The sequence below is a fragment of the Dasypus novemcinctus genome, chromosome 11, assembly GCF_030445035.2.
Source record: "Dasypus novemcinctus isolate mDasNov1 chromosome 11, mDasNov1.1.hap2, whole genome shotgun sequence".
Taxonomy (NCBI): domain Eukaryota; kingdom Metazoa; phylum Chordata; class Mammalia; order Cingulata; family Dasypodidae; genus Dasypus; species Dasypus novemcinctus.
The window spans coordinates 30,497,988-30,518,726 of NC_080683.1; the positions used below are offsets into that span (position 1 = coordinate 30,497,988).

General features: G+C 34.9%; 1 protein-coding gene across 14 annotated transcripts in view; it reads left to right on the forward strand.

Moving 5' to 3' along the window:
- The window catches only part of LOC101415012 (E3 SUMO-protein ligase ZNF451), an 83,166-nt gene that overhangs the window by 41,082 nt on the left and 21,345 nt on the right, over positions 1–20,739 (forward strand). For 11 of the 14 annotated variants that reach the window (XR_001119039.3, XR_011650075.1, XR_011650076.1 and 8 more), the window contains 6 exons: positions 910–1,057; positions 9,243–10,843; positions 12,719–12,862; positions 13,878–14,008; positions 14,902–15,088; positions 19,077–19,145. Coding sequence is in view for 10 of the 14 variants with exons in the window: in XM_004465343.3 (XP_004465400.1) it covers positions 910–1,057; positions 9,243–10,843; positions 12,719–12,862; positions 13,878–14,008; positions 14,902–15,088; positions 19,077–19,145 (2,280 nt within the window). In the remaining 4 variants the exon portion in view is untranslated. The remainder of the gene's footprint in view (positions 1–909; positions 1,058–9,242; positions 10,844–12,718; positions 12,863–13,877; positions 14,009–14,901; positions 15,089–19,076; positions 19,146–20,739) is intronic. The other 3 variants (XM_058306919.2, XM_004465345.4, XM_058306917.2) reach the window with 1 other exon arrangement.

Here is a 20,739-nt window from a genome sequence, read left to right on the forward strand (position 1 = left end):
GTTCCATCTTTTGGCAATTGTGAATAATGCTGCTATTAACGTTGTTGTGCAGATGTCTGTTTGTGTTACAGTCTTTAGTTCTGGATATATTCATAGTAGAGGAATTGCTGAATCATATGGTGGTTCTATATTTAGCTTCCTGAGGAACTGCCAAACTGTCTTCCACAGAGGCTGTACCATTTTAAATCCTGCCAACAGTGAAGGAATATTCCTCTTTCTCCACATCCTCTCCAACACTTGCTGTTTTCTGTTTTTTTAATAATAGCAATTCTCAAATGCATGAAATGCTATCTCATTATTGTTTTGATCTGCATTTCACTGATTGCTAGTGATATGGAACATTTTTTCATGTGCTTTTTGGCCATTTGTATTTCCTCTTTGGAGAAATGTCTATTTAAATCTTAAGCTTATTTTTTAATTGGAGTGCTTGCTCTTGTTGAGTTGTATGATCTCTTTATATAGAATGGAAATCAAACTCTTATCAGATATGTAGTTTCCAAATATTCTTTCCCATTGAATAAGCTGCCTTTTCACCTTCTTGATGAAGTCCTTTGAATCACAAAAGTATTTAAGTTTGACGAGGTTCTGTTTATCTGTGTTTTCTTTCATTGCTTGTGCTTTCCGTGTAAGGTTTAAGAATGCACCACCTACCACCAGGTCTTGAAGATGTTTTCCTACATTTTCTCCTGGTAGCTTTATGGTTCTTGCTTTTATATTTAGTTCTTTGATCCATTTTGCATTAATTTTTGTATAAGGTATGAGATAGGGTTCCTCTTTCTTTCTTTTGGCTATGGATATCCACTTCTCTCAGCACCATTTGTTGAATAGACTGTTCTGCCCCAGGTGGATGTTTTTGACAGGCTAGTCAAAAATCACTTTACTCAAGTTACAACTTATTTTATCTTTCAGATGACAAGGGAATAGCACATCCAATATCATTTCCATCTTTTGCAAAGAAACTTTTGATCTCTCTCTGCAAAGATGTTCCATTTCAAGTCAAGTGTGTGGCTTGCCACCAGACGCTGCGTTCCCACATGGAGCTTACTGCGCATTTCAGGTTTGTATAGGTCTAGTCTTGGCTTAAGAGGGAATCCTGAACCACCATGCACCAGCATATTGGAGAAATTATAGGTTTACAGAAAAATCATACATAAAATACAGAGTTCCTGTTATCACCCCATTATTAAGACCTTGCAATAGTGTGGTACATTTGTTTAATTCATGAAAGAAGATTTTCTATTAACTGTAGTCCATTGTTTGCAGTAGGGTTCATTGTTTGTGTTGTAGTCTTATGTTTTGGTTTTTTAAAATGTTTTTTAGTCTAGTAACATTTATATAACCTAAAATTTCCACTTTAACCACATTTACATATATAATTCATTGCTGTTAATTGCTTTTACAATGTTGTGCTAATATCACCATCATCCATTACCAAAACTTTACAGTCCACCCAAGTAGGAACTCTTTGCAATTTAAGCATTAACTCTCTATTCCCTAGTCCCAGCTCAGCCCTGGTAACTTATATTCTACATTCTACTCTGTGAGTTTGCTTATTCTAATTGTCTCATATCAGTGAGATCATATATTTGTCCTTTTGTGTCTAACTTATTTCACTCAACATGTTATCTTCAAGGTTCATCCATGTTGTTGCATGGAATCCCTTTTTTTGGCTAAATCGTATGTATATATCATTTGTTAATCCATTAATTGGTTGAAGGACACCTATGTTCCTTCCGTTTTTTGGGAATTGTGAATAATGCTGCTATGAACACTGGTGTGCCAATATCTGTTCAAGTCCCTGCTTTCAATTCTATTGGATATATACCTAGAGGTGGGATTGCTGGGTCATATGGTAAAACTATACTTACTTTTCTGAGGAACTGTCAAGTTTTTGTCTTCCACAGCAACTGCATCATTTTATATTCCCACCAACAGTGAATGTTTATATTTCTCAACATCCTCTTCATCACTTATAATTTACCTTTTTAAAAAATAGTAGCCATTTTAGTGGGTGTGAAATAGCATCTCATTGTGGTTTTCATTTGCATCTCTCTAATGACTAATACTGTTGTATTCGCCAAATGGGTGCTGATACAAAGTACCAGGAATCTGTTGGCTATTATAAAGAGTATTTATTTGGGGTAAAAATTTACAGATATAAGGCCCTAAAGAGTCCAACTCAAGGTTACTTATCAAACTCTGTTTGCCATGTGTTGAAGTGAGATGGCAGGCGATGTTTGCAAGGGTTCGGCCTTCCTCGTCCCTCGTAAAGTTCGGTGGGTCCAACTTCTTCTGATCTTAGCTGTAGGCTGACATAAGGCTCATTTCTCTTCCTGGGGCTTGTTTCTTTCAGGGCTCAGCTGCTCTGTTCTCTTCACAAGGTCAACTGTAAAGTATCAGTTGAATGATTGATCTCTCTTCCCAGGGCCTCTGTCATGTCCTGGAGCTATATCTCTTTCTCCTTGTATCTTCTCTGTGTATCGACTTCTGTATGTCTCCTTGATTGAATGTACATTTATATAGCCCACAAAGGAGACAGGGACTGTTAAACTCAACTGATATGGTCAAATCAAAGCCCTAATCTTAACATAATTTAATCAAAGACAATACAGTCAAAGGGTATCATGCCCAGAGGAGCAGACCAATTTACAAACATAATCTCTCTTTTTTTGGAATTCATGAACAATCTCAAACTGCCAAACCTTTGAGCATCTTTTCATGTGCTTTTTGGCCATTTGTATACCTTCTTTGAAGAAATGTCTTTTAAAACCTTTTGCCTATTTTAGGCAAAAATGTCCAATTAGGTTGTTTGTCTTTTTATTGTTCACTTGTAGGATTTCTTTATATATTTTTGATATTAAACCTTTATTGGAGGGAAGCGGAGTTGGCCCAATGGATAGGGCGTCTGCCTACCACATGGGAGGTCCACGGTTCAAACCCTGGGCCTCCTTGACCCGTGTAGAGCTGGCCCATGCGCAGTCCTGATGCGCGCAAGGAGTCCTGTGCCACTCAGGGGTGTCCCCCGGCATACGGGAGCCCCACGCACAAGGAGTGTGCCCCGTAAGGAGAGCCACTCAGCGCGAAAGGAAGTGCAGCTGCCCAAGAATGGTACTGCACATACAGAGAGCTGACACAGCAAGATGACGCACCAAAAAGAAACAAAGCTTCCCCGTGCTGCTGATAAGGATAGAAGCGGTCACAGAAGAACACACAGTGAATGGACACAGAGAGCAGACAACTGTGTGGGGGAAGGGGAGAGAAATAAATAAAAACAAAACAAAACAAAAAAACCTTTATTGGATATATGCTTTCCAAATATTTTCTCCCATTGAGTATGTTGTCTTTTCGCTTTCAGGATAAACTCCTTTGAGACTGAAAAGTCTTTAATTTTTGCGAGATCCCATGTATGTGTGCTTTATTTTGTTGGTTGTGCTTTGGGTGTAAAGTCTAAGAGACCATTGCCTAATCCAGAAATCTGAAGATGCTTCCTTACTTTTTCTCCTTGGAGTTTAATAGTCTTGATTTTTATATTTACATATTTGATCCATTGTGAGTTAATTTTTGTATATGGTATGACATAAGGGTCTCCCTTATTTCTTTTGCTCTGGATATCCAATTCTCCCAGCACCATTTGTTGAAGAGACTATTCTTTCCCGAGTGGGCTTGACTGCCTGGTTCAAAATCAATTGGCCATAGATGTGATAGTCTGTTTTTAAACCCTCAGTTTGAATTTATTGATCTATTTCTCTATCCTCTTGCCAGTACCAAACTGTTTTGACCACTGTTTGTATTACGTTTTCTTTTAAAGGTTTATTTTATTTATTTATCCCTACCCCCCCCCCCCCCCCCGGCCCCTCCTCCCACCCTGCTGTTTTTACTGTCTGTGTTGTCTTTCTCATTTTCTCTCCTTTGGAATTCAATCCTGGAGCCCCTGTTGTGGAGAGAGGTTCCCTGTCAATTGCGCCACCTTAGTTCCTGGTTTCTGCTGTGCTTGACCTTGACTCTCCCCTTGTCTCCTGATGCATCATCATCTTGCCATGTGACTCACTTGCGCAGGCACTGGCTTACCACGTGGGCACTTCTGCAAGCACTGGCTCACCACAAGGGCACTCACGCTCACCACTCAGGCACTTGCATGGGCACTTGCATTCATCATACGTGCACTTGTGTGGGCACTGGCTCACCACACGGGCATGCTTTCCCTTCTTCTTTTTCACCAGGAGACTCCAGGGATGGAACCTGGGTCCTCCCATATGGTAGGAGGAAGCTCTGTCACTTGAGCCACATGTGCTTTCCTCTAATAAGTTTTAATATCAGGAAATATAAGCCTTTGTTATGTTCTTTCAAGATGACTGTTTTGAAAGAACAGAAGTGGCTATTCATTGTCCCTTACCTTTCCAAATAAATTTGATTTCTCCATTTCTGCAAAGTATGCTTTGAAATTTTGATTATGACTCCATTGAATCTGTAAATCATTTTGGAAGAATTGACGTCTTAACAAAATTTAGTTTTGCAATCCATGAGCCTGAAATGTCCTTCCATTTATTTAGATCTTTGATTTCTTTTTAGCAAAGCTTTGTAGATTTCTGTGTATATGTCCTTTACCTCCTTAGCTAAATTTACTCCTAGAGATTGATTACTTTAGTTGCTATTGTAAATGGAATTTTTTTCTTCATTTCCTCCTGAGATTACATGTTATAGTGTATAGAAACAGTTAATTTTTGCATGTTGATCCTGTACCCCACCACTTTGACTAAGTTTCCCTCTATTCCTATTTTTCTAAGTGTTTTTGTCAAGAATGGATGCTGAAATTTGTCAAATGCCTTTTCTGCATCAATTGAAAGGATCCTATAGTTTTTATCCTTTGTTTTGCTAATGTGGTATATTACATTCATTGATTTTCTTATGTCAAACCACCCTTGCATACCTGGAATAAAACCCACTGATCATGTTATATAATTCTTTTAATGTACTTAATTTGATTTTTTTTTTGAGGATTTTTGCATCTATATAGAGCAATTGGTCTGTAATTTTCTTGTTCTCTTCCTCTGGCTTTGCTAGTAGGATGATATTGTCCTCAAAAAATGTTGAAGTGTTCCCTCCTATTCAATTTTTTGGAAGAATATGAGGAGGATTGGTATTCATTCTTCTTGGAATGATTGGTAGAATTTACGTATGAAGACATCTGGCTTCTCCCTTTCTCTCCTTTCTCTTTTCCTTCCCTCTCATCTCCCCCTCCCTCTTCCCAATAAACAGTTTTATTATTATTAAGTATTCATTTGTGTCTCAGTAACCTCATCATGAAGTTTTTTGTAATGTGATTCTACTAATACTGAGTTCTCTGGTTTTGACTGTAAAAATCTTTATTTTATCTTCATTTTTTTTAGGATGATATTTTTTGGATATTCTAGATGGACGTTTTTTTCTTCTAGTACTTTAATATGTCTTTTCTTTGTCCCTTGGCTTGCATAGTTTCAGATGAGAATCTGCATTCTGTCTTTTTCTTCTTGTGATTCTTTGTTCTTCTAAGGTAATGTCTCTGACTGCTTTAAAATATATATGTAATGCAAACTTTCCTATTCTAACCACTAACCTGTACAATTCAGTGATGTTAATTACATTCACAATATTGTGCTACCAACACCATTATTATCCATTACCAAAACTTTTCATCATCCCAAACAGAAGCAATTTTAACTATCAAGCAGTAACTCTATTCCCATTCCCCTTGCCACTACCACCCTCTGGTATCCTGAGGTTCACTCTCTGTCTCTATATAATTGCTTATTGTGAGCATATCATTTAAAAGAAATTATAAAGTATCTGTCCTTTTGAATGTATCTGGCTTATTTCGCTCAGCATGATATTTTTAAGATTTGTGCTATAGCATGTATTGAACTTAATTCCTTTTTATGGATAAATGTATATAGTGCATTGTGTTTATTCATTCATCTGTTGATGGGCTTGTGGGTTAGCTAGTGTGCATAATGCTGCTATGAAGATTGGTATACAAATATTTATTTGAATCCTTGTTTTCAATTCTTTTGGGTATTTACTTAGAAATATAGTTGCTGGGTCAAAATATGTTGGTTTAGTTTGCTAAGGCTGCTGATGGAAAATACCAGAAATGGATTAGCTTTTATAAAGGGAATTTATTAGAGTAAAAGCTTATAGTTCCAAAACTATGAAAATGTCTAAATTAAGGCATCATCAGAGATGCTTTCTTACCAAAGATTTGCTGCTGGCTCCTGGACTCTTGTCACATGGTGAGGCAAAATAGTTGCAGTCTGTCTGGGTCTCTGCCTTTTCCTTTAGGCTGCTTTCTACCTGAACTCAGCTGTGGGCGATCAAGCAGATGGAAGGGCTAGTCTCTTCAGCTTTGAGCTACTCTGTGGGCCTAGCCCCTCAAGGGGCCTCTTTCTGTGTCTCTGTGCTCTGCTGATTCCAACCTTCCTCCTTTGTCTCAACCTCTCAGGGCTCCTCTAGTGCTCTCACATGGCAGGGTAAAATGGCACCTTTTTTTTCCTCTCTCTGTGTTTCTGCTTCCAGTTCTTAGTTTATATAAGACTGCAGCAAAAGGATGGAGACCCAACCTTGGTCATACCTCACTGATATAACAAGTAGTCCAATCAAAGGCCCTAGAGTAATCTAATCAAAATTGATCTAATCAAGTTCCCTTAACTGAATCTAATGCAAAAGGCCCCACACCTACATGAATGGGTTAGTTTAAAGAACATGATATTTTCTTGGATTCACAAAACTTCAGATGGTCACATGTCTAGCTGCTTTCATGGTTTTTTAGTTATTACTGGTTTCAAGCAATTTAATTATAGTATGTGTTAATTTGTGTGTGTTTGTGTGTGTGTGTCCTATTTGAGGTTCAGTAAGCTTCTTGGATCTGTGAATATACAGTTTTCATCAAATTTGGAAAAAAATTTAGCCATTATATCTTTAAATATTTTTTGTCTTCTCTCTTTTTTTAGGACTTTATTTGCATAGATGGTAGGCTGTTTGAAATATTTCCTTAGTCATTATTTATTCTCTTTTTTCTCTGTTTCATTTTTCATCATTACTCTTGCTATTTCTTAAAAGTTCACTGATTTTGAACTAAATCAATACTAAACTGTTAACTTCATATCATGGATTTTCATTTCAGATAATGTATTTTTTACCGTTGATAGTCCCATTTGATTCTCTTCTTAAAAAAAATTATTTCTTTCTCTCCACCCCCTTGTTTGCACTTGCTATGTCTGTTCGTCATCTTTGTTTCTTTTAGGAAGCACGGGAAACCTAACCCAGGACCTCCAATGTGGGAGGAAGGTGCCTGATAGCTTAAGCCACCTCCATTTCCTGCTTTGTTGTGTCTCTCATTATGTTTTTCCTCTTTTGTCTCTTGTTGCATCATCTTGTCATGTCAGCTCACCATACCTGCCTGTTGCACCAGCTCACCGTCCTGCTCATTGTCTTCTGGAGGCACTAGGAACTTCTGCTCCCTGCTTTGTTGTGTCTCATTATGTTTTTCTTCTTGTATCTGTTGTTGCATCATCTTGTGGTCAGCTTGCCGTGGCTGCCCATCGTGCCAGCTCACTGTCTTCTTTAGGAGCCACCAGAAACTGACCCTTGGACCTCTCATGTGGTAGGCGGGAGCCCAGTCGCTTGAGCCACATCTACTTCCCCATTTGATTCTTTATGTATCTATAGTTCCTCACTTCATTATGTTTGTTTTTCTATAATATAGTTGTCAGATGTCTTTTAATGTCCTTGTCAGCTAATGCTATCATCCATGTCATTTTTGCATGTGTGTATTATCTTCATATTTTTTCTGCTTATAGATCACATTCCTATTTCTTGGTATGTCTTGTTATTTTTTATTGGGTGCTTCACATAGAACATTTTGCCTTGAGTATCAGGATATTGTTGTCTTTTAACACATTTTAGCTCTTGGGAAACATCAGTAATTTAAAATAGGATATGAATTTAAACATTTTAATAGATCCCAAAAAGAATTCTAAAACTCCTCTAAAATATTGGAAAAGAGGAATAATTTTGATCAAGCAGTTGACTAATAATTTCTCAAAAAACATTCTTAGCTCTGTAATATTTGGTGAAATAGCAAATGGTGTTATTCTAGTTTTTCTTGATTCCTTATCCCCTTCCATTCCTTTCTTCTTAATAGAATTAATTATGCCTTCAACAATAAAGCCATAGCACTTAATTAGTTTTCTGAAACTAATTTATTTTTTAATAAATAACATTGATATGGTTCAATAATCTAAAACACTTATCCATCCCTTTATTGTAGTACTTAATCTCATTGTACTTTAGTTACCAAATGTCTCTTTTCCCAGTAAGATTGACATTTCTTACGACGAAACAATGTTTCCACTTCTGCTGTTGCCATCTGGAATGGGGTCTTGATTCATTCAGGCATATTTATTTAGTCAAAATCTGTGGAACTGAATTAAGCCATCCAAGTGTAATCAGAGGAATTGAAAATAGAACCAGGTGTCACAACAATTGAGAAAGGAAAGATAGATGTTCCAGACAAACTGATAAGTCTTTCAGTTGTTACAGAGGAAAAGGAAAAGGTGGACTGAAAAACAGAAGTACTCTTAGTTTAATAATTGTGTTTTCATTGGCAAATAAAGAATGAGCGCTAAGAAATAGAAAGGTAGATCTGTTTAGTAGTGAAGAAGAAAGTTGAAGCACAGTTATTATTTTTTCCCTTTTTCCTGAGAGTAGATGACTTACGAGTTAATTTTTGGAAAATTGTGTAGTCTTACTTGAGCCTAGTTCTTTAGTGCAAAAGCAGCTGTGGGTATGGCATATTCCTGATACAGAATGAATAAACTCTTAAGAATGTGTTCCAAGTTGCCTAGAATTTTACTATGCAATTTAATTACTATAGAGAAGCTCATAATTTCCTTGTCTGATAAGGTCCTTTATTGTGTATTTGATACTGTTGATAGTTTTCTAAAGTTTGCCTGGAATTTTTTTTTTAGTCTTTTGATTCTAGTTTTACCCTTTTGTAAATGGGTAGAAATAGACAAGGAGTAGGTAATAAGTATTTTAAGATCATGGAATATCATTATATCATCTGTATCATTATTGAAAAGAATCGTTTGGTGCTTATTTATGCAGTTGCTTCATAATTACTATAATAAAAGCAGAGATGGTATTTTTAGAAAATACTTATGAAAGAGTTTTTTGTTTTATTTTGTTTTGTTTTTTATCCAATTTAGAGTTCGTTGTCGAAATGCTGGTCCTGTAGCTGTAGCTGAGAAGAACATTGCCCAGGTTGCAGAGAGATTCATATTTAGAGGGTATTGTCCAAATTGCAACCAAGTCTTTGTAGATGAAACCAGTGCTCGACATCATAAGCAGAATTTAGGACACAAAGTCCGAGTCATTACCTCAGTGGAAGAATCAGTCTTACTTTATTGCCATAGCAGTGAAGGGAACAAATCTCCTTCTGACTTGCATCTGTTAGATCAATCAAAATTTTCATCACTTAAAAGAACAATGTCTTTTAAAGAATTTGGAACCCAAGATTGCAGTACCATTCCAAAAAAGAAGATGAATTTAGAGGATAAAAGCCATGAAAGTATGGTTTATGTCCAAAAAGAAAAGCCAACAGTTAAAAGCTGGTATTGTGAGTGCCATCAAAGATTCCCAAGTGAAGATGCAGTAGAAAAGCATGTTTTCTCAGCAAACACAATGTGTTATAAGTGTGTGGTCTGTGGAAAGGTGTGTGAAGATTCAGGGGTCATCCGTTTACACATGAGCCGGATTCATGGAGGAGCACATTTAAATAACTTTTTTTTCTGGTGTCGGACATGCAAAAAAGAATTAACAAGGAAAGAGACTATAATGACACATGTGACTGAATTTCATAATGGACACAGATATTTTTATGAAACGGATGAAATGGTAGAAGGTGGAATTTTGCCATCATCCTCTACAACATTGATGAGTAATACAACTGCTAAGAAGCCTTCTTCAGCTATTACTATTATCGATCATTTGCCTGCAAACAGCCCTCCAAGGGGCAAATGGCAATGCCGAATTTGTGAGGATATGTTTGACTCCCAGGAATGTGTAAAACAGCACTGCATGTCTTTGGCAAGTCACCAGTTTCATAGATACAGCTGTGCCCACTGCAAAAAGACTTTTCACAAGATAGAAACATTATACCGGCATTGCCAAGATGAACATGACAATGAGATAAAGATTAAATACTTTTGTGGGCTTTGTGATCTTATCTTTAATGCAGAAGAGGCATTTTTGAGTCATTACAAGGAGTGTCACAGCATCGATTATGTGTTTGTGTCAGAAAAATCTGAAACTTCAATTAAAACTGAAGATGATTTTCCAGTATTGGAGACCAGTAACTTGTTAACCTGTGGTTGCCGTGAGAGCTACATATGTAAAGTCAACAGAAAAGAAGATTATAGTAGATGTCTCCAAATTATGCTGGATAAAGGTAAACTGTGGTATCGTTGCAGTTTGTGTTCAGCAACAGCACAGAATTTAGCTGACATGAACACTCATATACATCAAGTACACAGAGAAGGAAAGAGTGATGAGGAGGAGCAGCAGTATGTAATCAAGTGTGGCACCTGCACAAAAGCATTTCATGATCCTGAAAGTGCTCAGCAGCACTTCCATAGAAAACATTGCTTCTTACAAAAACCGAGTGTGGTGCATTTTGGATCTGAAAAAATGAGCCTGTACAAGTTTACTGCCTCACGTACAGAGAGAAAACCAAAACAGGCAGTAAACCATATAGAAAATTCAGAAGTGGAGAAAGGAGCTGAGAATGACCTTAGCTGTCAAAACATAGGTATGGCTTTACAAATCTATTGTTTGTCAGATTTCACAAATTAAAGTAGAAACTCAACATGTAGTATAGGTAGCTATGTTTATAGTAAGTATTGTAACTGTGAAAGCTAATAATGACCTAATTTTGAAGCAAGAAACATGACAGGATATATTAGTTAATTACTGCAATATATATATTTTGGGGATATGTATGCCAGCTCCTTCCTTCAGCCACTTTCTAAATTCAAGGGGACAAAGAGTATATGCTGGCTTTAAATTACTTTTATTTAAATGTATTTCAGATTTGTTTTCTTTTCTTTTACAAAAGACATGGGGATTTTGAGAGATGAAGGAAGTCGATTTAAAAGTTATCCTCAATGATACTATCAGTTGCATTTTTCTTATAATGTTTAGTTTCATTAAAAAAAAGAATTAGTTTTTGTTTCAATTTTGGTCTTATTCTATAAGCTTGAGAAATCTTAAAGGTCATTTCAAAATTTGTGTGTGTGTATGTATACAGTTGATTGGGGAGCAAAGCTTTTACTTATAGTTAAAATAGCCATTAGAAGTAGCATTGAAAGTGGTAGCCAGAAACCAGGGAGAAAAATTGAGGGATGGATCCTCTTTTTTGCTACATGTATCCTGGACTTCTTCTATATGATAGGATTTGGTAAGAGCCGAAGAATGCAATGTTTTTAGTTTGTTTAGGAGGGTAAATTTAATTCTGTATCTTTTCAAACAATATTTATTAGTGAGTGTCCCATGTTTATTAGAGACAGTGAAAGTATGTGAACATTTGGGTAATGAAATATTTTTAGGTATATATATATATAATTTTTATAGGTTACTTTAGAGCATATGGATCTCAGCATCACTTTTAGTGATCATGTTTAAAGTGAGAAAGGATTAAATACTTACTATATAGACTTACTCGAATGTACTTCAAACAATGGTCACATTATTTTATGTTCTCGTGGGTTTTTCCTTTTGCTCCTCTAATTACTTTTTGGGAATTTGTGTTGGTCTGTGTTTGATAGAAAATGATTGTAGTATAAATCTAGAATTACTAAGAACCTGGAGAAAATACATTAGAAATGTGGCTGGTAAATGGGAGGGGATGATTGTAAGCATATTTGAGAGAGCCTCTGTTATATGGAGTAGAAGCTATTAACTTTTTAAATAATATAACATTTTAAGGTTTACATTGGTACTTCTGGAAAGTTTAAGGACTTGTCAAGGTAGAAAAGTATGCAAGAAAGTAAATGAGAGGGAGAAAAACAGTTGGAGAATTGTGGAAAATGGATGATACAAAAGAACCTGAGAGAACCTAGAGAAATGTGTTTATGATTGGAGGTGCTGATGTGCCACTGGCCCCTATTTCTGGTGCTACTTTTTGGCAGCAGGTTTGTAGGTTATCCTATTTCTGCACTCTAGAGTGTTTAATTACAAAATCAGAGTGCTCCTAATAAACCAGCTGTCTAAATTACAAAAAGAGTCAAATTCTGGTGGAGGCAGAACATTCTTTGTAGATAACCTTGAAAAGGAATTTCCTTTTAAAGGGTTGGTTTGAGTTTTTGGCTGTTTAGCCTTAAGACTTGATCTTTCTACTTGTTTTAAATTTTTAATAATTTTTAAAATAAATGATTAAGGAAAAACCCCCTTAGGATCAATGGCACATATTTGTAAAGAGGATACATAAAGTATTAATTTTTTTTATTGTTTCAGGTGTGAAATGTGTTATATACAGGTTTCGATGTCATAAAAAGGTTTAGCTAGAGATGAATAAGATGAAAGATTAATATTTTTGTATATCAGCTTGCTAATATCTTTTGGACTTGAGAAATTAAAGCATTTTAGCAAATTCTTACTAAATCGATGTTCATATGTCTCTCATCAGATGAAGAAGTTGTTGAGCTTCCAGATTTGGATTACCTGAGAACCATGACTCATATAGTCTTTGTAGATTTTGATAACTGGTCAAACTTTTTTGGGCATTTACCAGGAAATCTTAACCAAGGAACATTTATTTGGGGCTTTCAAGGTATGATTAATATGGAAAACACTGAAATGACCCCCTTTTATTTTTCCTTAGAATATTGTTCACTTTAAAAGGATTCTTCTTGAATACAATTTAGGCATATAATTGTAATATTGATATTTTGCAGTATACTTACTTTGCTAGAATCTTCTTCTCTTCATGGTTTTCTGTGGTGAATGTTGGCTCTTTCTCTGGTGGCCCACAGTTTGTGGATCTTTAGATACAGCTTGAAAAAACTTTTATTCAGCACCTCTTATGTGCTGTGTAGTATACTTGGTCATAAAACATAGTTACTGATTATTATGGTTTTCTCCTTTTTAAAATATAAGGAAGCTGGCTGAGAAGTTTATTTTTTCCAAAGTTCTAAAACTAATAATTAGCACAGTTAGCTTTTGAACTTGTATATTTGGGCTGCAGAATGAGTTATTTTTAGCATAACAGTACTGCTTCAGCAGCTTCATCTAAATCTCTTTACACAGTGACCAAACCTAGGGGAGAGCCTTCTTTAATTTACAGAGTTTTAGGATAGTGAACATCTGACAGAGTTAACATTTGATAAAAAAGGCATTTAAGGAGGATGATTGGGATTCAAGATAGAAACATACTGATCTGGACAATTAGCCAGGACAGCCTTTTAGTACATATAGCTTTGCTGATTATCCATCATTTCTGTCTACTGAACAGCCTTAAAACAATTATAAAAACACTAATGCATACATTCATACCAAATGATGCCATTTCAAAGCAATTTCAAACACATTACTTTTGAATGTTGCTTAACATCCCTGTATGTAGACAGATTCATGGACATTGGTTTACTTTCCCCAAGTTATAAGGTACAAGATGATGAAACCTGGGCTGGAACTGAGTTCTTTTACATTCTAATTTAGTCCACCAGAAAGATTTCCTTTTTTTCCCATTATGTGTTTTTCCTTAAGTATTCTCAGTGGTTTCTAGCCATTTGGTCTTTACTTCTCCAGTCTGACTATCATTTATGCCTTTCCTAAATGAATAATAGGAGGAAACACCAATTGGAAACCTCCACTCAACTGTAAGATCTTTAATTACCTAAACAGGATTGGATGCTTCTTCCTTCATCCTCGCTGCAGTAAGAGAAAAGATGCTGCTGATTTTGCCATATGTATGCATGTGAGTCATTGTTTTATTGGAAAATCAAGTATGGTTCTAGGATCCACTGAATCTGTGCTTGGATTTTTCCCCCACTTGAATTGTAATAAAACTGTGTAAATCATTCCTCAATTCTATATTTTTAAATAAAATCTTCTTCATCACATTCTACTTAGGACTACTTTGAGGGCAGGGTCCCTTGGCAGTTTTATTTACTGCTGTATCTCTAGCTCCTAGCAGGACCTAACTACGCATAATAGACTCTCAACTGTTTATGGAATGAATGATTAGGAGATGACATTGTACTCAATCTAAGCTAAGATGCTTTCATACTTTATTATTTCTGGGAGGCAGTTTAATCACTCTTAGGCTAGGTAGGATTTGCATTTACTTCTGCCTCTGCCAGTCACCTATAGAAACTACTGTTTAAAATTAAATTCTGTGCTTGAGGGTTTAGGAGTCACACTGATAATGTGAATTTACTCTGCAAACCTGTTGAATGCTGCTTATGGTCAAAACCACAAGAGATTTCTTTTTCCCTCTTTCTAATGCCAAAATCGAGTCTTGCAAATTTCCTTGTTTACCCTTTCTATATGGCATATTTATTTCTTATTACCTTTACATTGAATGTATAGCCTTTGGTGTTCCTGCTTTATGTGGAGGCCTCCTATTGGTAGTGTTTTTTCTCCCTTAGTGGCACATGAAATAGCTCATCTTATAATTAATTTCATCTTATATTTGATTAGATATGGTATATTTCATTTATGAAGGAGATCTTTATATCAAACTTAGGTGAAGGGTAGGGAACAAGCTTAATATGCATTCCCAGATATGTGTTCATTTTGAAATAGTTATAACTTGATTTGAAATGCAAATACTGATTTTATCAATATATGCCATTTGTTCCAACTTAGGCTGGCCGTCTGGATGAACAACTACCCAAGCAAATTCCTTTTACCATCCTCTCAGGAGATCAAGGTTTTCTGGAGTTGGAGAATCAATTTAAGAAGACTCAAAGGCCAGCTCACATATTAAACCCTCACCACTTAGAGGGAGATATGATGTGTGCTTTGTTAAATAGCATATCTGATACCACTAAAGGTACGCAGCTGCAGACACAGTGCAAACCGCCCAAGAGGAGGAGATTTCACTGCTGAGAGAAATCAATAAACTGCTGTCCTCTAGTGAACCATTGCCCAGTCACTAAACTATCATGCTCTCATACTTATATCTTACTCATCTTTTCCTTGTCTCTCTTTCATTGTTTAGTGTTTTAGAAGGAGGATGAGCTCATAATTTTCTGGATCAAATCTGTGTTTATCAACCATATATCCATGGGTTTAAATATGTTAATACAATTTTGCAGAACTCAGAATTCTGTCTTCATTTCCAAAATACCAAATGAAGTTACTTTAGTTTTTTAGAAAACCAAATTGCTTATACCTGAAAAAAAGCAATAAGAATAATAATGATAAAACTACAAAACAAAATTTAAGAGGTTGACAGCTTTGTAAGACTTTTCGGTTCTGGGAAGGGATGAATAACTCCTCTCTCCTTGTTGGTGACTTGCACTCCCTTCTTCATCTTTGTGAGACTATTCAGTGAAAGGGTGTGTTTATGTCCACCTCACTCCCAATATTTAAGCAAAGGTGAAATTCTAAGAATTCAATTTTTTCTCATAATTCAAAAATAAACAAATATGGATGGAAGAAGAGAAAAAAAGAGAAGCTAATTTTTAAATGTTCTAACAATTTGAAGCCATGAATAAAATGTGAAGGTATCGGTGAACCTCAATGACCTCAATGATAAACAGTAACTACTTTTTGACTTTTTTATTATATGCATTTAAATTTTCGATCTCTGCTTACCTCCTAGCTGTTTTTTTATTTCAACATATTTGGTACCACATTTAGATTAAAACCCATTCTAAAAATTTTTGTTGTAATCACTAATTATAGTGGATTCAGTTTACTTCTGCGAAGTTAGTAATTGGTAATCTGCTAGTTCAAATGTGTTCTTTAAAGCAGAGTAATGATAACAAGGTTATAAAGTAAAATGACTGTTTTGTATATTTATATCATGTCTTAGTACTGAATTTTATCTTTCTATTCTGTAATTTTTGCTTTTATCCATTTGTTTTTTCCGTGTTTGGCTTCTTTTTTTCAAACCTCTTTTCCTTGCACTGTTTTGCCATCCCTTCCTTAATCCTTACAGCATCTACTTAATATCTTATAAAATACTTGAGTTTTTACCTTTGCACCCTACACTAACCACCTTTTTTTATTGCTGCTTTGGGAAGCATTTATTTTATAACTTAAAATGTGAAACTTTTGATAGATTTGCCTCTATTTCAATTCTTTTTGGAATTAGAGTTGTGGGAATATATGAGGGTTAGAAGTAAGATATAGAAGGTCATTGTTATCTTCTGGTTATTCCCTTCTGAATGCCTTTTAAGGTCTAGGTATCGTTTTTTATTATTGTTCATTTATTTTCAATGCCCTTTTGAATTTTCTGCTCTTTGGGGGCACATGTGTACTTTATGCTGAATTTTTATGAAATGCAGAGATCATGTAGAACATAAAGAAGGGCATAGGCTTTAGTTCTTATGCCAGCTTTGCTGCTTACTAGCTGTGATTTCAGACAAGTTACTTAACTTTTTCTAAGCCTCACTTTCCATCTATAAAGTTGTAAGAATTAGTGATGTACATAAAGTGTTCAGCACATATATAAAGCACTATAGGTGCTCAATAAATAGTAGCTATTTTTATTATTACTACCATAAAAAGAAAATGTAATTCCCAACCACCACATTTTTTAAGATAACAGAAATAATTAAAATTAAAGGGCCAAAGAAGTGTAGAGTCTTTAAATCAAGACATTTCATCTTTAATCTTGATTTAAGAATCTAATGAAGTATAACATGCTTTTGTGACTATAAAATTTTAAAATGTTACACTAAAGCACACTATATTCTGATTCAATTATTAGATTTAAGACTAAATTTTTTCATCATGAAAGACTGAGTGGTGTCAGATTGCCTGGTAGTAAATCTTAAAATAAGATAATCAAAGAATAGTTTCTTAGATAGCTTCTGTCACCTTTCCTATCAAATGTCTTTGTGAATAGTAGAGTAATAGTTTTTGTGTTAAGGCATGGTATTTATTATGTAATAGCAATAAGAAAATCTCTAGATGTCTACAAAGATTATTTCTTTTAGGCCTTAAAGTAATTTTGGTTACCACAAGAATGCCAGAATAACTCCTTTTATGTAGCTTAGCACAGTGTTCCTTCTTCAGATTTGACAACCGAAGTGTTTTAAGGCAGTGTGGTTTTTAATATGTTGGTGGGAGCCCTCTGAGAATCTGATGAAAGTTTTCTGTACCCTCTTCTGTCCAAAATAAAGATGTATATACAATTTTACATAAAACTTCAGGGGATTTGTGGTTTCAAGGTTCCTACCTACAAACAAATCTTTTATCTTTAGGCTGTAATTTTCACACTTTAGTAGCATACAATAAGAAGTTACCTCTTATAGCCAGCATTATTTAGAGGATTATCAGGTTTTTAAAATTTCCACCATACCATGGACAAATGATTTAAGTTTGAGCTTCTTTTTTTCTTTTTAACTTTTCAGAAATTTAGTATTACCAGGGCCAGAAAGTGATTGGTAATCATACTGGAGAATAGAGTGAAAGTATTTGGTATGGTTGGTATTGATAGATGTCTTACCAATTACACAGATTTTTAAAGCCATCTTAAAAATTGAACATAATGAAAGTTCACTTTTGCTGTGAATGTGTGGATGATTGAAGCAGCGTCATGCTCTGTCAAATAGGCATTATATAAAATTTTTTTACTTTATTCTAAAAGTCCTATGTGCCTTTAGTTCTTTAGTCTATTAATGAGATTATAAGTTGTGTATTTTGCCATCATCCTAAAAGTCTACACGATAGAATTCTATGCAAAGGTTCTGAAAGAAGGAAAGAGTTTTCATGATTTCTCTGATCTACAAATGGGTTTGATTTAGGCAAAAGAAACCTTTATATAATTTTTGTAACCCAATGTCATACTATTACCTATGATTCAAATATACAGTTTTGCCTTAGGCCTTGCATGCAGTAATGAATTGTTTATATCAATAGAGGAAAGATGCTTTTGACTGACCTTGCTTTTGAATCACAATAGGAACCCCTAGGTATTTTCTCTCTGGTCCTTTTAGAGGCTTAATTTTGTTTTATTTCCCTAAAATATTATTTGATTATTGTACATACTAGATTGTAGAGAAAACTGTTTTTTTGTGGAACGGCAGAAGATGGCCTATAATAACAATTTTTTAAATGTATTTTTACAAGTTTTTATATCCTCGTACAGAAGCAAACATTTCCACATGGCTTGTATTCAGTGATTTAAACTATGATTCAGTCACTATGAAATTGATATGGATTTAAATGTAATTAAAGTGATAAGCCAACTATTACATCACTGGTAGTACCATGGTTCAAATTTAAGTGGCTTTGTAATACCTTGTCAGGTATGTCATTGTTATAAAGTCTTCAGACTCTCTCATTATGAAACCATATAAGAAATCTGGTAAGTGAGTTTGTGGCCTGCAATAAATTAAAACCTATGGTGTTTTCAGTATAGAGGTGAATGTATTGATTTTCAAAATACTAGAGAGTTTAATCTGTCACCCTTTTTCTTAATCTTAAGATGATTTCATGCAAATGAAACTTTAGAGCTTATTTTGCTAGATCCAAATAAGCATTCTTAGTAACTTTTTTTTTCTTAGTAACTTTTGAATTTCTATTTTTTTTTCAAATACCAGAATTTTATGTTTCCTCAGCAGTTACATTAAAACATTTTCAAATAAGTTTTTTGAATGTAGGGAAGACCTAAAATTAAATTGCCTATTAGTTGATTTTTTTTTCTTTATTTTATTTGGTAAGCATTTAAAAAAAGCAAACCTATCGAGAAAGTGACCTAATACTGATGAATTATAACTAGTAAGCTTGGGTATAGAAGTCATGGAAAATAATAGTTTGAAAATATATAAATTATGGCACAATAACTATTTGATTCTTCCTTACAGAATGTGACAGTGATGATAACCTGGATATAAAAAGCACTTCAGTTGGAGAAGAATTCAGATCCACAGAAGGTAACCTAATAAGAGTTGATCCTTTCCCTACTTGATCGTAACTGTATGTTTTTTGTTTTTCCCCTCTATACCCTTTTCTTCCCCCTAAGCCTTTAATCCCTGAGTTTAAAAAAATCTTTTCTTTCCCAGAAAAGGACTAGAAAAAGGGTCAGCCAGTTAAGGCACTTGGACTGAATCCAGCCCACTGCCTAGTTTTATAAATAATATTTTATTGGAACACAGCCACACTCTATATTAGGTAATGTATATAGGGTCTCTATATACATTACTACAACACCAAGGTGGAGTAGCTATGACACAGATCATAATGATCCTCTCAAAGCTTAAAATAATACTTCCTAACTCTTTACAGAAAAAGTTTGCCAATCCCTGGGCTAAGAGATTTTGGTTTCCTAATTTTTATTTATTTTGATGTATGGCATAAAGAATTATGAAGAGTATTTGAAGATACATAGTGAAACTCGGAAAGCAAGCACTTATACCTAAATATTAATGGACTATTTATATAAATGAAAATTATTTTACTGCCTTCTTAAAGGAAAAGCTATTTCATTCCTTCAGTTGAGAACTTTTTGTATCTCTTGGCATCAAATAATTTACTTGCTGTACCAGTATTTAGTCGTGTTATGTAACCATTCTTTACTTTGTTTTTTCCATAATCAACTATTCTTTTTAATAACCATGGGGGAAAATGAGATCATGGATTTTAGAAAATACTTTAAGCTTCTTTAGAACTCTTAAGCTAGCATTCTTGACATTAAATGACAACAGTAGGTATCTTAACATAAATTCCAACATAGTGTTTTTTGTTGGAGATTTTAGGGTGGAAATGTGGAGGCTGGGAAATTGGGAAGGAAATGTCAGCTAAGCACATACAGAACATACAGCCCAGCTGATTTGTTTTCTCTCCATTTGTTTGTTCTCTCATATAGTTCAGTTAGTTTGAATAAGAGTTTTGTGTTATTAGAAGTTTGGGAATTTGAGCAGGCAGTGGGACTGTGTTTGGTGGAATGGAAAATTAATCCTTCTTATAACCAGAATTCATTGGTTAACAAAGTTGCCAGGAAACCTATGGCCTAACTGGAAGCAAGCTTTTTGACTGACCAACTTGTTTTCCCAATATGGGCTTTCAAGGTCTAGCTAAATGCTTAGCAGCCACATAATGATTAGTTAAACAAATAAAATAACTTTTGGGAGTTTTAAACAAAAACTTTCAGCTAAATTGTTTATCAAGACCGTTGGAGGATAAACACCATAGAACATCTAAGGTGTTCTCAGACATTACAACCTTTATTTGCTACCCCATGACTAATCCATATGGAAAGTTCCAAGTGAAATTACAACTTTTCAATAACCACACTTTGAAACCCTTCACAGTTTCATGGTCTCCAGCTAACCAGGAAATCTGAGATATGTGTAACTGGATAGATACCAGAATATATGTGTAATGCATTTTATGGTTTGGGGATTTGGAGAGTTTATATATCTTTGTGTTTCTGTAGTTTGAATAAAGAATTAATGCTGAAGGATTCAGGAAAAGATACTTTAAACTTTAATTAGTTGTCCTTGAGATGGAGACATAATGCAGTTTTTG